The 12,505-nt window shown below is 39.0% G+C and overlaps 1 protein-coding gene and 1 pseudogene across 2 annotated transcripts in view; one reads left to right on the forward strand and one right to left on the reverse strand.

The window, feature by feature from the left end:
* Positions 1-2,878: 2,878 nt before the first annotated feature.
* Positions 2,879-4,163, reverse strand: LOC146579246 (uncharacterized; annotated as a pseudogene). The gene is made up of 4 exons (XR_014891664.1): positions 4,070-4,163; positions 3,759-3,911; positions 3,403-3,473; positions 2,879-3,302 (listed from the first exon to the last, which is right to left on the reverse strand). The product of XR_014891664.1 is annotated as an uncharacterized LOC146579246 (transcript).
* Positions 4,164-11,978: 7,815 nt separating this feature from the next.
* Positions 11,979-12,505, forward strand: part of LOC146579247 (endophilin-A1-like) — a 61,489-nt gene continuing 60,962 nt past the window's right edge. The window contains exon 1 of the mRNA XM_085262720.1: positions 11,979-12,273. Within this exon, the coding sequence (XP_085118846.1) occupies positions 12,229-12,273 (45 nt within the window). The 5' untranslated portion in view covers positions 11,979-12,228. The remainder of the gene's footprint in view (positions 12,274-12,505) is intronic.

Below are 12,505 nucleotides of genomic sequence, written 5' to 3' on the forward strand. Positions count from 1 at the left end.
AGTGCGTGTGGGTGTGCGTGTGTGCGCATGTGCACGTGCGTGCACGTTTTAGGGGGTGGGGGGATAAAAGTCCAGCTGACTCTTTTTCCTACCTGGTGATAACACTGTCATAAAACCATGTCAATAATTAATGTGGCCTTTTGTGTGTTTTCCTTACACACACACACAAACACACACACACATCTGGTGTTACTAGACAGAAAGTGTGTGTGCGTATTGGTGAGAGGGAGCAGAGCTGTTCAGACTTCGCCCTACCTGCAGGAAACTGTCGCTCAGTCACTACATTGCCAACACTGCAACCAGCCGAGGAGCTTCGCACCAGCCCCTGAGTACAAACTGGGGAAACTGTGAGGAAGGTTCACAGCTGGTGTGGGTGGGAGGCACACAACAGCCTAATAGTCTTCACTAATCCCAGCTCTGTTCAATACAACATTTCCTTACAAGAGCAACAAGACAGGAGTGACTGTGGTGAGTGTGCTGGTTTACCTGAGGCTGAGAATGGTTTTTGTATTGCTTTCTGTGTTTTGGCCAGTGTTCACTTTGACAGACACACACCCACTGAGTCTTTCCAGTTTCCAAGGATCACCACACTGGGAGTAATGCTGCTGGGACAGTTACTGCCTCTCCTGTGGGATTAACCCTCTTCTGTTTAAAGGTCAATCTTTGTCTTGTCTGGTTAGTTTCACCCTGCAATCTTAAACTTTTTACTTATATCACATTAATAGTAATGGGTGGAATATTCAGTTCCAATTTGCTGTTAGCCAATGCATTTTCTTGCTGATGCTCCATCCAGGGACATGACACTGGCATTGTGATGCTAACCACTGGTTTTGGCCCATCTCACCAATCTGGCCAGATATTTTGAGTTCTCTGCTCGATGGTAATGACAGAACAGCCGGGGTGTTTCTTTGGTACTGTTCTCCTTCTGACCACGGTTAACTCTTTTAGTTTTATCACTCTCTTCTGCATTACATCAGTTTTAAAGCAACCTTTTTTAACCTTTATCTAATCCCATATTTCAAATGAATAGATTCACTTGTGACCACTTTGTCCTATATTTTGACTACTAATCAATCCATCACAATGATAGTTTGACGTCTGAGTATTGGAATGCAAGATGGCCTGAATGAGTCAAGCTACAGGAGAGAAAAGTGAAAAACCCCAACACTGCTGCTTCAAGCTGCTGACGCTCCACACACTGAATGTGAGTTTGAGCAAAAACACGCCTCAAAGGAAGTATCAGCCACCTTTAAACCGAGCTTTAAAGAACCCGTGTGAGTCATTCTTACAGGAGCGAGATCAGAGAGCTTCAGAGGTTCTCTGCAGTCTGCACTCGGAGAAAACTCAAACTATTCTGTCTGGATCATCAGCAGCCAGTGTGTGTCATTTGCAGAGACTCAGAAAAACACACCAACCACAGTTTCAGACCCATTGATGAAGCTGCACAACAACACAAGAAGGAACTTCAGGAAATTTCGGAGATATTAAAGAAGAAGTTGAAGGTTTGTGAAGAAGTCCAAGTGAAGTTTGATCAAACAGCAGAACACATTAAGGTCCAGGCCCGACACACAGAGAGGCAGATTAAGGAGCAGTTTACGGTGCTTCACCAGTTTCTAGCAGAGGAAGAGGAGCCCAGGCTGGCTGAACTGAGGGAGGAAGAGGAGCAGAAGAGTGGGATGATGATGGAGAAGATGGAGGCTCTGAGCAGAGAGATAGCAACTCTTTCAGACACAGTCAGAGCCACAGAGGAGGAGCTGAGAGCTGAAGACGTCTCATTTCTGCACAACTACAAGAATGCATTGGAAAGAGTACAATACTGCCCCCTGCTGGATGATCCACAGCTGCCCTCAGGAGCTCTGATAGACCAGGCCAAACACCTGGGCAATCTGACCTTCAACATCTGGAACAATATGAAGGACATGCACTGAAAAAAAAGTTCTTTCAATTTACTTGATTTTATTGTGTACATCGGTCCCACATAATATGAATAAGTATGAGTGACTTAATTTTCCACTTTCCCTCAAGTAATTAATGCTTGTCACATCAAAGTATTTTATTTACATCAGATTACTTTAAAAAAAATCATGTTTGATGTACTAATATTAATCTATTATCATAATATCAATGTATTGCATAATGTCAATATATTTTAATATTTAACACCAACTTATTTTTATTTGCCAGTGGTACGCAATGATATTATGTAATGTAAACACATTGCAATTATGTTCTTGCAAGACAAATTATGGCTTTAAATCCTACTTAATTTTTTCAATTGAAATATTAACTGATCATTATTGACAAAAAAGGCAAAGACTGAGTGCTACTGAACAATACACCTTTATTAAACTGTAACAGCAGTGAAAGCAGCAATTCTGCCATGAACAAGTCCAAAATCGCATCCATATAAACTTGTTAACACATTTTTAAAGATAGCCCGCAGAACTAACTAAAAGAAAAAGTTAGTTTGAGAATATATTTGCAAATGTTTCACAAAAAACTGACCTTAGCAGCAAATAAAAGAAAGTGCTTATAGATGATCCTGTCATCTCTTACATATAACATTTGTATTAATTACACAATTGAAAATGTAAACTAAATTAAGACTACCTGAAAAAAAGCAACACGCTTTTATGAATAAACAGATTTACACAAATATAACTTGTGTGTTATTTGACAACAGTTTCAGCTTCTGTACAAGTATTTACCTGTACAAGATTTCAACTAAGTTGAGCCTTAAATGACATTGTTACATAACTAATACCAAACACCTACATGAATTTTAATATTCATTTTAAACATGTAAGCAGGACATTAAGGTTGATTTAGAACATATTGCTAAAAATCGTCAGTAAAAATTTCTTACAACACGATACCAAAAGGAAAAATCATCCTGCATTGCAGTCACATGAGGGGAAAGCAATAAAAACATAAGCAGTATAACGTTACTGAACACAAAATGAAAAACTGCAAAGAATTGCAGAAGTGCAGTCTTTGACTTCTCAATGAAACAGATGGTTTTTTTAAAGCAAGAACTTTAGAGAGTTTAGCTCCATCCAGTTCCATGAAAACCTTCTGGAAAACATCAAAGTTGTAGCGAAGGTCCGCAGGGTAGGCAAGGTTTAATGCATACATGAGTCCAAATAGCATTATCACAGCAAATGCTACATTATCCAAATTCTTCGCCACCCTGATGCCTGCAAGGACAACTCTTGTTCATCTGCTGAAGCTTGCTCTTTAAGAAGATAAATTCAAACAGTGGTGTCTTCAACAGTCTCACTGATGGCACGTTCTTCCATGCCCTGTAAAAAAGAAGCCATGTTAGTCATTTCATGCCAAGTAAGTAATATGACACACTGTGGAAAGTCCGAAAAAAAAGAAAAAAAAAAGACAAGTACATACCACATACTCCTGGATAAGCATGCCAGGGTCTTCACCCATGTAGATACACACTCAGCATCAACATCTTCACACTGAAATGAAATGTATGTAATTAGCATCTTCATTCAGCCCTTGTCCTTCATTTAAGTTTTACTAGTGTACTTTACATGAATGTTTTTAAAGTAAAGGCACACAAATTAATAATAGGTTTACTGGCAATTAATAATAAGTTGACAAAGTGAAGGTTAAAAAAACAAGCAGATGTAAAAATACAAAATGAGAGAATTTATCATGGGAAACATTTGAAATCTTCCACAATTGTAAAGTTTCATCCAAAGAGGATCATGTTAAGTGAATGTTGAGGCTTTATCACTTACATTATCCATTTATGCCACAATTCTTTTCAGTATTAGTCCAAGCTCTCCTCTTCTGTTGACCAACTTCACCAGGTTGTCCAAGTGGAGAGCCAGCTGAGCCAGGAACTTTGTCTGAGGGGGGATAGTGGCAATTCTCTTAAACTCAGCGTTGATCTGAAAAAAATGAGCACAGAGGAATGAGCTTCAAAGGTTTAATACCTGGAAGAAGGCCACAATCACTCATGCTGAAGAAATGGGCTGTCAAATAACAACTGTGCCTTAACCATTTTAGGCTAATACCACAAGAACACCGTGTATGAGGCAAACCTTACCTCATGGAAATCAATTAGAGCAGGCCATCTTGCCATGAAAGCCTCCACCATTGGTGCATCACGAACAACTTCATGTCTTCTGTATGAAAAAGTCTTTTCCATCTTGAGTTTCACCAACTCTGTTACTCTTTTTTTATGTCCATGTGGTGGGCTTTGACATGTCAATAGCTTTAAGAGTCCCTTTGTCTGCTACTTCTGAAACTGAGGTGAGGTTAAGAAACTCATTCCCAAGCAAGGAATCCATAAACTGAAGTCTGAAACTGCCCTGAAGACAACACTGTCTCTTGACTTCAACGATGAGATCCTCAGTTGATTCAGGCGCTCCATTAGAGAGTGAGCCTTCGACAGGTTCCGTCAGCCAAAACAGTCTTTAGGACCATAGGACTCTGTAGGCAAAAAAGAATTACATATCAGACATTCAGAAAGAATCCTTTCAGTTTAGTTTTCATAAAGCTATCCATACCCAATACTCAAAGTTATAAAGATCAGACATAAAAAAGAAGAATTTATTTAATGAAATACATGCTACTGAAGCTATTACACTTATATGAACACCTTTTATTTCTATATGCCTTTTTAAAGTCACAATGTGGACTGATCCAATCTCATAGTCAACCAATGGATAAGTATCAAGGAGTTCACAGAGTGTATATTCTTGTGGATACTGGGCTGAGCTCAAAAGCTCTGTGGTGCTCTCTGTACCAGCCACCAAGCTCTCTGACAATGTAGAATATGCTGTGGTACAATGCAGATATGGTTTTTCAGTATTCTGGCAATCCACCTGCTGCCCTTTGGGCCAGTACCATTCCATTTCTATACGTTATGCCCTTTAATGTCACACACTGTGCAAGGTTGACCTCTAGAATGTCAGGGAATATGTACCTAATAATAATAAGCTATCTCCTCTTTAAGCAAATCCACTAGAAAGGCAGATACAGCTGAGACCTCTAATTCAGACTTGCCAAGAGATGGGGAGTTTAGATGGTAAGCTATCATCATCTGATGTTTTGACTACTGTAATCATAAAGGTAAAAATTCCACCATCACAAAAAACATTAATTTTAATTGAAAAAAGATATTCCAGTCCAGAAGAGCATCAATGGTTTCTTTAAAGTACCAATCTTTCTCTCATTTATACATAATGTTTTGAGAAGCAGCTCACATATGTTCTACACAAAGTAGAAAAAAAGTGGGGGAAAGGGTCCTAATTTTTGTTAGGACAATGTTGGAAAATTCACAATACATCACTTAATAAGACATACTCTGTTGAACAAACTTATCTCCTTGTAGATATCTGCTGTATTATTTGGGCTTAACCAATAGAATAGTCAAGTAAGTGACACTTCACCTAAAACAATGACTAAATGGAAAAATGATTTGGCATTTATGGGCACAGGTTCTTAAACCCACGTCTAAGGTGGCAGGATCCTTATTATAACTTGAGTGTGTGTCCTCAGCAAGAATTAAGGTATGGCACTGTGCTCCCAGCTTCTTAAACTCTGACGGTTACAGCCAGACTAATTACCCACTGTAGCCATAACTAGCACGAGTAACACAAACACTATTGTGCTCTCTCAGTGACGTTTTAACTTGCTAAGCCATCAAAAACGTCAGTGCTCTCTGTCACATGCATAAATTCCATATCTGACCGACAACAGCTGCTTTCTCCCGACTATGTGCAATTTGTTAATATTTTTCAGCTTTAGCCACAAAGCTAATACCAACTTTAGCTAGCACTGTAAAAACAACATGTAGATGCATTACAGACTACTATTTATATAGCATGCACTACAACAATTCTGTGAAAACGTACCCAACTAAAACAAATGTATTTAAATTACTTACCTTCTCAGTATGCCTGACTCAGTGCCAAAGGTTGCGTGTGGCTGAACAGTCTTCCAGAATCTGGCGGTCAATTGCGCTCTCCTTAAATTATGTTGTTGTCTTATTGGATAAGACTCTAGGTCTTATTATCCAATCATATTTAGTTGTTGTCTTTGAATATATTGCATCATTTCCGGTTGTGGTCAAACATGATTACAATGGTTTTAGTATTGTCGCGCTGACCTAGTAGGTGTGGCTGTTATTCCTCTTTTCCTCCTCCTGCCCTCTACCTGTTCGGTGCTGCTGCTTACCCATGGCCACTGATTAGACCTTGGGTGCAATCAACAACTAAGCACGGCCTGGTGTGCGCCGCCCTGCCAGGTGAGCCACATTAGAGCAATCAAGGGTGGGCGTGCCGAGTAAACCTTTAAATGCATGCAGCAGTCATTTGACCCGGGTGCAACATACTGAGAGGACGGCAAACAAAGCACTTTTCCACTGTGAGGAAGACTTTGAACAAGACAGGCTATCGGTAAGCTCTTGAGTTCACATTTTGCTTCTGCAGATGTATCTGGGACTATGGAAGCTCAGTTGTGCAAATGTTTTACGCTTAGGGAAATAGTTGCTGCATTTAAGTTTAATTATATTGACAAAAATGAATGTTTAAGTTTGAATAAATTGTTTGTGCAGTTAGTGTTCCCACATATTTATGTTAATTAATATTAAAAATAGTTACCCCAAATCCTTGGGTGGATCGTAAAACTAGTGAATAAATGTTTGGTTTTGATTTAAAGAAAATAATTCTTTGTAAAGAAAATCCTTAGTTAAAGTCTATTAAAATGTTTGTGAACGCTAAAATGTATACTTTAAAATACAATTGTTTATAAAAAAGTGTTAAATGCAAAGAAGACACATTGTGTATATTTATTTAAGAACCACAGTTAAATTAACACAGTTAACCACATGGTAAATGGCTTTACTGAAGTGTATTTTGTTATTTCATCTGTCTTCTGTGTAATTTATCTGAATGGTTAATGAAATGTTCTTTTTTTGTGTTGAAAGGTTTTTTACCTGCTGCTACCTACCAGCTATCAAACTAGTTGGTCTAAATAAAGTTGAGTGAAATTCAAAGTCTGGTCTTTTTCAAGTGTGGACACCTCACAGTCAGAGGAACACTTGACAAGTATTCTAATTTAGTAACTTTAAATCAATGCAAGAAAAATGAGTAGTCTCAGTATTGTTTATAATCAAGTAAATAGTACTTTATTTAATCATGTAAATAAGAGAAACATGAAAGGCTTGTGTAGCATTAACTAAATTCATTTGTGCAAATTCAAAAGCCTCCCAATTCCCATTTTTTTTCAGTGTGGTCTCCTACACTCCTCTCATTCTGGATCCCAAACACCGCTCATCCAAACCTCATCATGTCTGAAAATCTGACCAGTGTGATAGGAGGAGAAAGACAACAGCTTCCTGATAATCCAGAGAGGTTTAATGATTCCTGCTCTGAGGGCTTTAACTCAGGGAATCACAGCTGGGATGTCGAGGTTGGAGACAGTATACGGTGGGGACTGGGTGTGTTTGCAGAGTCTGTGCAGAGGAAGGGAATCATACTGTCTGGATTATCGAGAATAAGGTTCTATGAAAGTAAATACTATGCACGCTCACCATCAGCTCCTCTCACTGCTCCAGAGGATCAGAGTGAACAGAGGACAGCTGTCGTTCTCTGATCCTGATACTAACACACACATACACACCTTCACACACACTTTCACTCACAATATGTTTCCATATATTAACACTTAACAATAAAGCCAATGTGCTGTTGTTGAAAGTACAGTGTTAGTGGAGCAGATGACTTGAGGATGATTATATTTCTAATGTTGTTTCCTGTCAGTGAATTGAAGCTGTGAAGCTGAAGCAATGATTCATGTTTAACTCCATATATGAAATGTTTCTGATATTTGATTAAAGACTTTCTTCATGACAGAAATTAGATTTCAGTACATTAATAAAACTAAATAAGATCAGAGTTGAAAGGTTGAATTATTATGTATGTGCTTCATTGTCAGTATCTTCGGGGGGATTCAAAGTTATGAGATAAACTAGTGTAGAGGCATGTAGAGAAAAATATCCGAGCTTTATTTTGTTTCAAATCGGAGGAACGGCTAAGACGGCTTCACATGGAAACGTCAGCAGGAAGTTTATAATGACGGAGCTTGTTTCATCAGCTCATTTTTCCTTCATTTACAGCAGAACTGAAATTGTGTGTGGATTCAGAGCGCTCGCTGTCAGAACAAATAAAGGAGGGGAACGGCTTTAAAGCAGCAAAGCGCTGTTTTTAGAACTGTATTTGTTCTATGCATCTTATGTCCCACAGAAGTCAAGATTTGAAGATGAAATTGTTTTATAGCTGTAAATTCAGTGTGCACAGTGAAAAGCAGAGGGGAAAAACTATGATTACAAGAAAACACATATGCAGGAAGTAGCCACTTCATTAGGTACACGTGTTAAACCCGCAATAGAGCAAATATCTATTCAGATAATCACATGACAGCAACTCGGTGCATTTGGGGATGTAAAGATTGATCAAGATGACCTGCTGAAGTTCAAACTGAGTATCAGAATGGAGACAAAAGGTGATGTAAGTGACTTTGAACATATCATGGTTGTTGGTGCCATGCAAACCAAAATCTTTAAGGAATAAAGTGGCTGGTGAGTGTATGTAGACATATATTTAGTATAGAACATTTTAATTACACACATTTTATTCTTACATATAAACAAATGCTCAGATTCTCTCACTGCTGTTTATATAGGTTTGCTGCTGTTTTTATTAAAAACTGGAGACTAAATTTGAGATAATTAAAGAATGGTCAGTCGAGGGGATTCACTTTAATGTGATCCTGTTCGGTTAGTTTCACACTGCACATTAAAAGGTGTTAAAATAGTATCCATTAATGTAACATTTGTTTTGTATAATTTTAAGTGAACCTGTTGGGGGGTTTTTTTGGTTTTGTTTTGTTTTTTTTATTTACCACTGCTGGTGGAACAACACTTTCTTCAAGTGAATCACTTTTCAAGAAGAACTTAGACATCAGTGTAACATTTTGGAAAAACTGAATCTTTTGAGCTTTAAATGAATTTATTAACTGATGGGCTGGCTGTGATGTATATGCCACGGCCACCACTAGAGGGCACCATGAGTGTCTCATTTAGACAAACTGTGCGGTCACCACAGGCAGGTACATACCGGAATTTTGAAAGCACACCTCAAACAAACCAACACTGTGATCATTTTAGTCTGGTGTATTATATTTTTTATTTTTCTCTTTTATATCTGAAAGTATTTTATATATTTTATGGTTTAATGTAACTCTCTGACGGACTGTGGCTTTATATTAGCTGTATGTGTGCTAAATTTTGGAAGTTACATCTTACATGTTTACATGGATGTGTTAATGCTGCGTTGTTCAACCTGCTTCCCTCAGGGAAGTGCTACAGGTGCATCAGCACAAAGACTGACAAACTCAGGAACAGTTTCTTCCCAAAAGCCATAACCACCCTGAACTCACACAAGCACCAATAACACGGTTCCACCCCCATTCCAAAGACTTCCCTCTATATACCACCACCACTGTGAAATAACCCAAACTGTAAATACACAACATTATTTATCCATCACATATTTATTTCCTCTTTTTTTTCTAGATTTGTATATCTGTACACAAACACACACACATAGAGGTGCGAGCCCCTTCTTCTCCAACATGCTCTGTATCTCATCGTACATCTGCATAGTGACAATAAATGCCTTCTATTCTAATGTGCACTGTCGCTTCAGAAATTAAAAAGAAAAGATGTGTGAGACATCACCGTTTTTTTCACACGAAAAGTTTTCATATTGCTGTCCTTAATCTGCGTTTATCTGCTAAAAGCTCATTTAACACAAGCTTTCAGCTTTCAAATCATTTTTCCCTCCTGTTTTGATGAAATCTGATATTTCCCAGTAGTGTTTGAACGCGCCATTGGACCCCCTAAAGCGCTGTCCTTGGTGCTGAAACGCAAACACCCCAAACTCTCCTCCTCCTCTTCTCTATTCTCATCCAGATGTAGTTTCGTATCCTGCCAGCGCACTGAGGTCGCGCGAGCATCGTGACATCATTATTATTCGTCTCCAACAAGCAGCACGAGCCCGCGCGGGTGTCTCGTGCTCAGGGGGGCGTCGCGGGGATCGCTCGTAGGTGGCGAGGGCCGACGTGCTGACGTCACTCAAATAACGTGAGGCTCCCCTCCCCGCCGAAGATCGTTTTCGTATGAAAGATGGAGGCTCCGAGGACAGAAATCAAAACCATGAACGCGAAATTAACTTGTGCAGGGATTCCAGAAACTTCATCAAATATCTGCAAAAGCTCTTTTTGATCACAGCAACATTTTCTGAGTTCTTACAACTGCTTGGTCTCCATGGTGTTTTGTTTTGTTTTGTTTTGTTTTGTTGCTCAGATATTAGTGTTGTTTGTCAGGAGAGATAATTAAAACATCAGAGCAAATATTACTTCTGTGGTTTTGTTTCCTGTCTGATATTTGAGTTTTGGTCACTGTTTGATGGTATTTCTTCTTTCTTGTATTGCTAGGTCTTTATGTCTTCCCCATGTGTTCTGTGTTTCTTTGTTTCTGGCTGCAGTCAAACACTCATTTCTTCTTAGAAAGGTTACTAACCCATTAAACTGTCCCCAAAGCACCTCTGTGGCAGTATATTCTCTAAATACTCAGGAAACAAACTCCCTTTGTTACCTCCTTTGGTAGAGGACACACTGGACCTTAAATCATCAGTGCTAATGCTCAAATATAGTAGAGAGGCTGCATTAATTACCCACCATGCCCACAGCCAAGTCAGGTTAATTTATAAGAAATTGATAGGGCTGTCAGACAGTGTAAACATTTGGGTGAACTGGCCCTTTAAATAATCCAGAGGAGAGGAGAAAAAACAAAACAAAACAGAGTAAAACACCTCAGATCATCTTAAAATCTGCTGCCTGTGGGGCTCAGAAAAAATGTTTATTAGTTGCTGAATAAGATAGATAGATAGATAGATAGATAGATAGATAGATAGATAGATAGATAGATAGATAGATAGATAGATAGATAGATAGATAGATAGAGAAATAATTTATTTAAGGATTAATAAAATATTCCGATTTTGATGATTTTAATTATTCCTGATGTTCTTGTGGGAGATCTTGAGAAGCATCCCCATATCTTCTTGGCGGTTTGGCGTGCCCAGAAAAAGCTCTAAAAGTTGAAGGTTTCACATAAATACCACAAAATTTAAGTGACTAGAGAGGTCACAATATTTAAGATCCACACAATATTAATAATAACCACTACTGTGAATGCTAAAAAAAAACCCAAAACAAAAGAAAACAAAACAAAAGAAAAAACTGTTAAAATAAAAAAACATCAAGTCAGTCGATGTGTAAGAAATAATTTCTTATTCAAACTGTGACTGTGAGTGACAGCTCACCTGTCTTAGGTGTAGAGAAACAGATATACTGACTTACAGTGATCCTCTCTGAATAATGCAGTAGTAACTGTAGCTGCAGCTGCTGCGCCACAGTGTGAACTTATGTAAATGTCTCACTTTGGAGAGGCACCTCTGGGTCCTGTGAAGCTGCGGGGATTTAATGAACATAAAACTCCAGCTTCCGTTAGTCTGCTTCACTGCTAAACCTCTTCATGATGTCACACTGACACATCTGTGCACATCTGCCAAATCAAACACATGAGCTGTATGCTGGGCTCTGGCTGAACTTTATGTTGAGACTAAACAAGCTTGTTTTCCCATTGAAGTCCAGCTTTTAGTTTTGGTCTCATCAAGCATGTGATTGAATAGAGAAAGTTTTCCATGAGCCATAAACTGAGAGCTGGACATGCTGGTTTATAAGCACATCACATCACTGGTGGACAAAAGGGCAAAAGAATAAGATCATAAATATGAAATGAGTTTTTAGTGCCAGCATGAAGAGGCTGGTGTGATCCATTTTCTCATTAGAGGATCTTTGCCCTTCCTCTTCCTCCTCTCCTCCTCTCTCTCTCTCTCTCTGACTGAAAATAGATCCAGCTGGGTTTGGTTTGGCGATCAGCGGCTCGCGTTTCCACCACATTTTCCTCCACAATAAGCGGACAGTACCGACTTTAAAGCGAACCGGAGGATTTACCGCCGTCTCTTCGGGCTCCACCTCGCTCCCGTCCCAGGCTCCGTGCTGTCCGTGCAGCTTTCACATAAATATTTCACACACCGTTTCTCTGTGGTTGCTGCCTCCGCCGCTGAAGTGATGTCTGTCGCGGGGTTGAAGAAGCAGTTCCATAAAGCCACCCAGGTAAGAAGAAGCGAGAGACCCGCTTCCTGTTTCCCTTTCCCTTCCTGTTTCCCTTCATTTCTCTGCGGAAAAAAACAAACAAACCTGTGGACGCACATAAATCCACTCATATCAACAAAAACACTTTTAGTCTTTAATGAAATCACGTTTATTCCGTTAAAAGCAGCGAGTTATAAAAATCTACATTTTACCTCATTCAGATGTTTTTAAATTTGTTTTTGTGTAAAGAACT

Source organism: Mchenga conophoros, linkage group LG3 (assembly GCF_057382185.1).
Source record: "Mchenga conophoros isolate Kocher_MC1m ecotype Shallow Benthic linkage group LG3, M_conophoros_male_GT1.1, whole genome shotgun sequence".
Classification (NCBI taxonomy): domain Eukaryota; kingdom Metazoa; phylum Chordata; class Actinopteri; order Cichliformes; family Cichlidae; genus Mchenga; species Mchenga conophoros.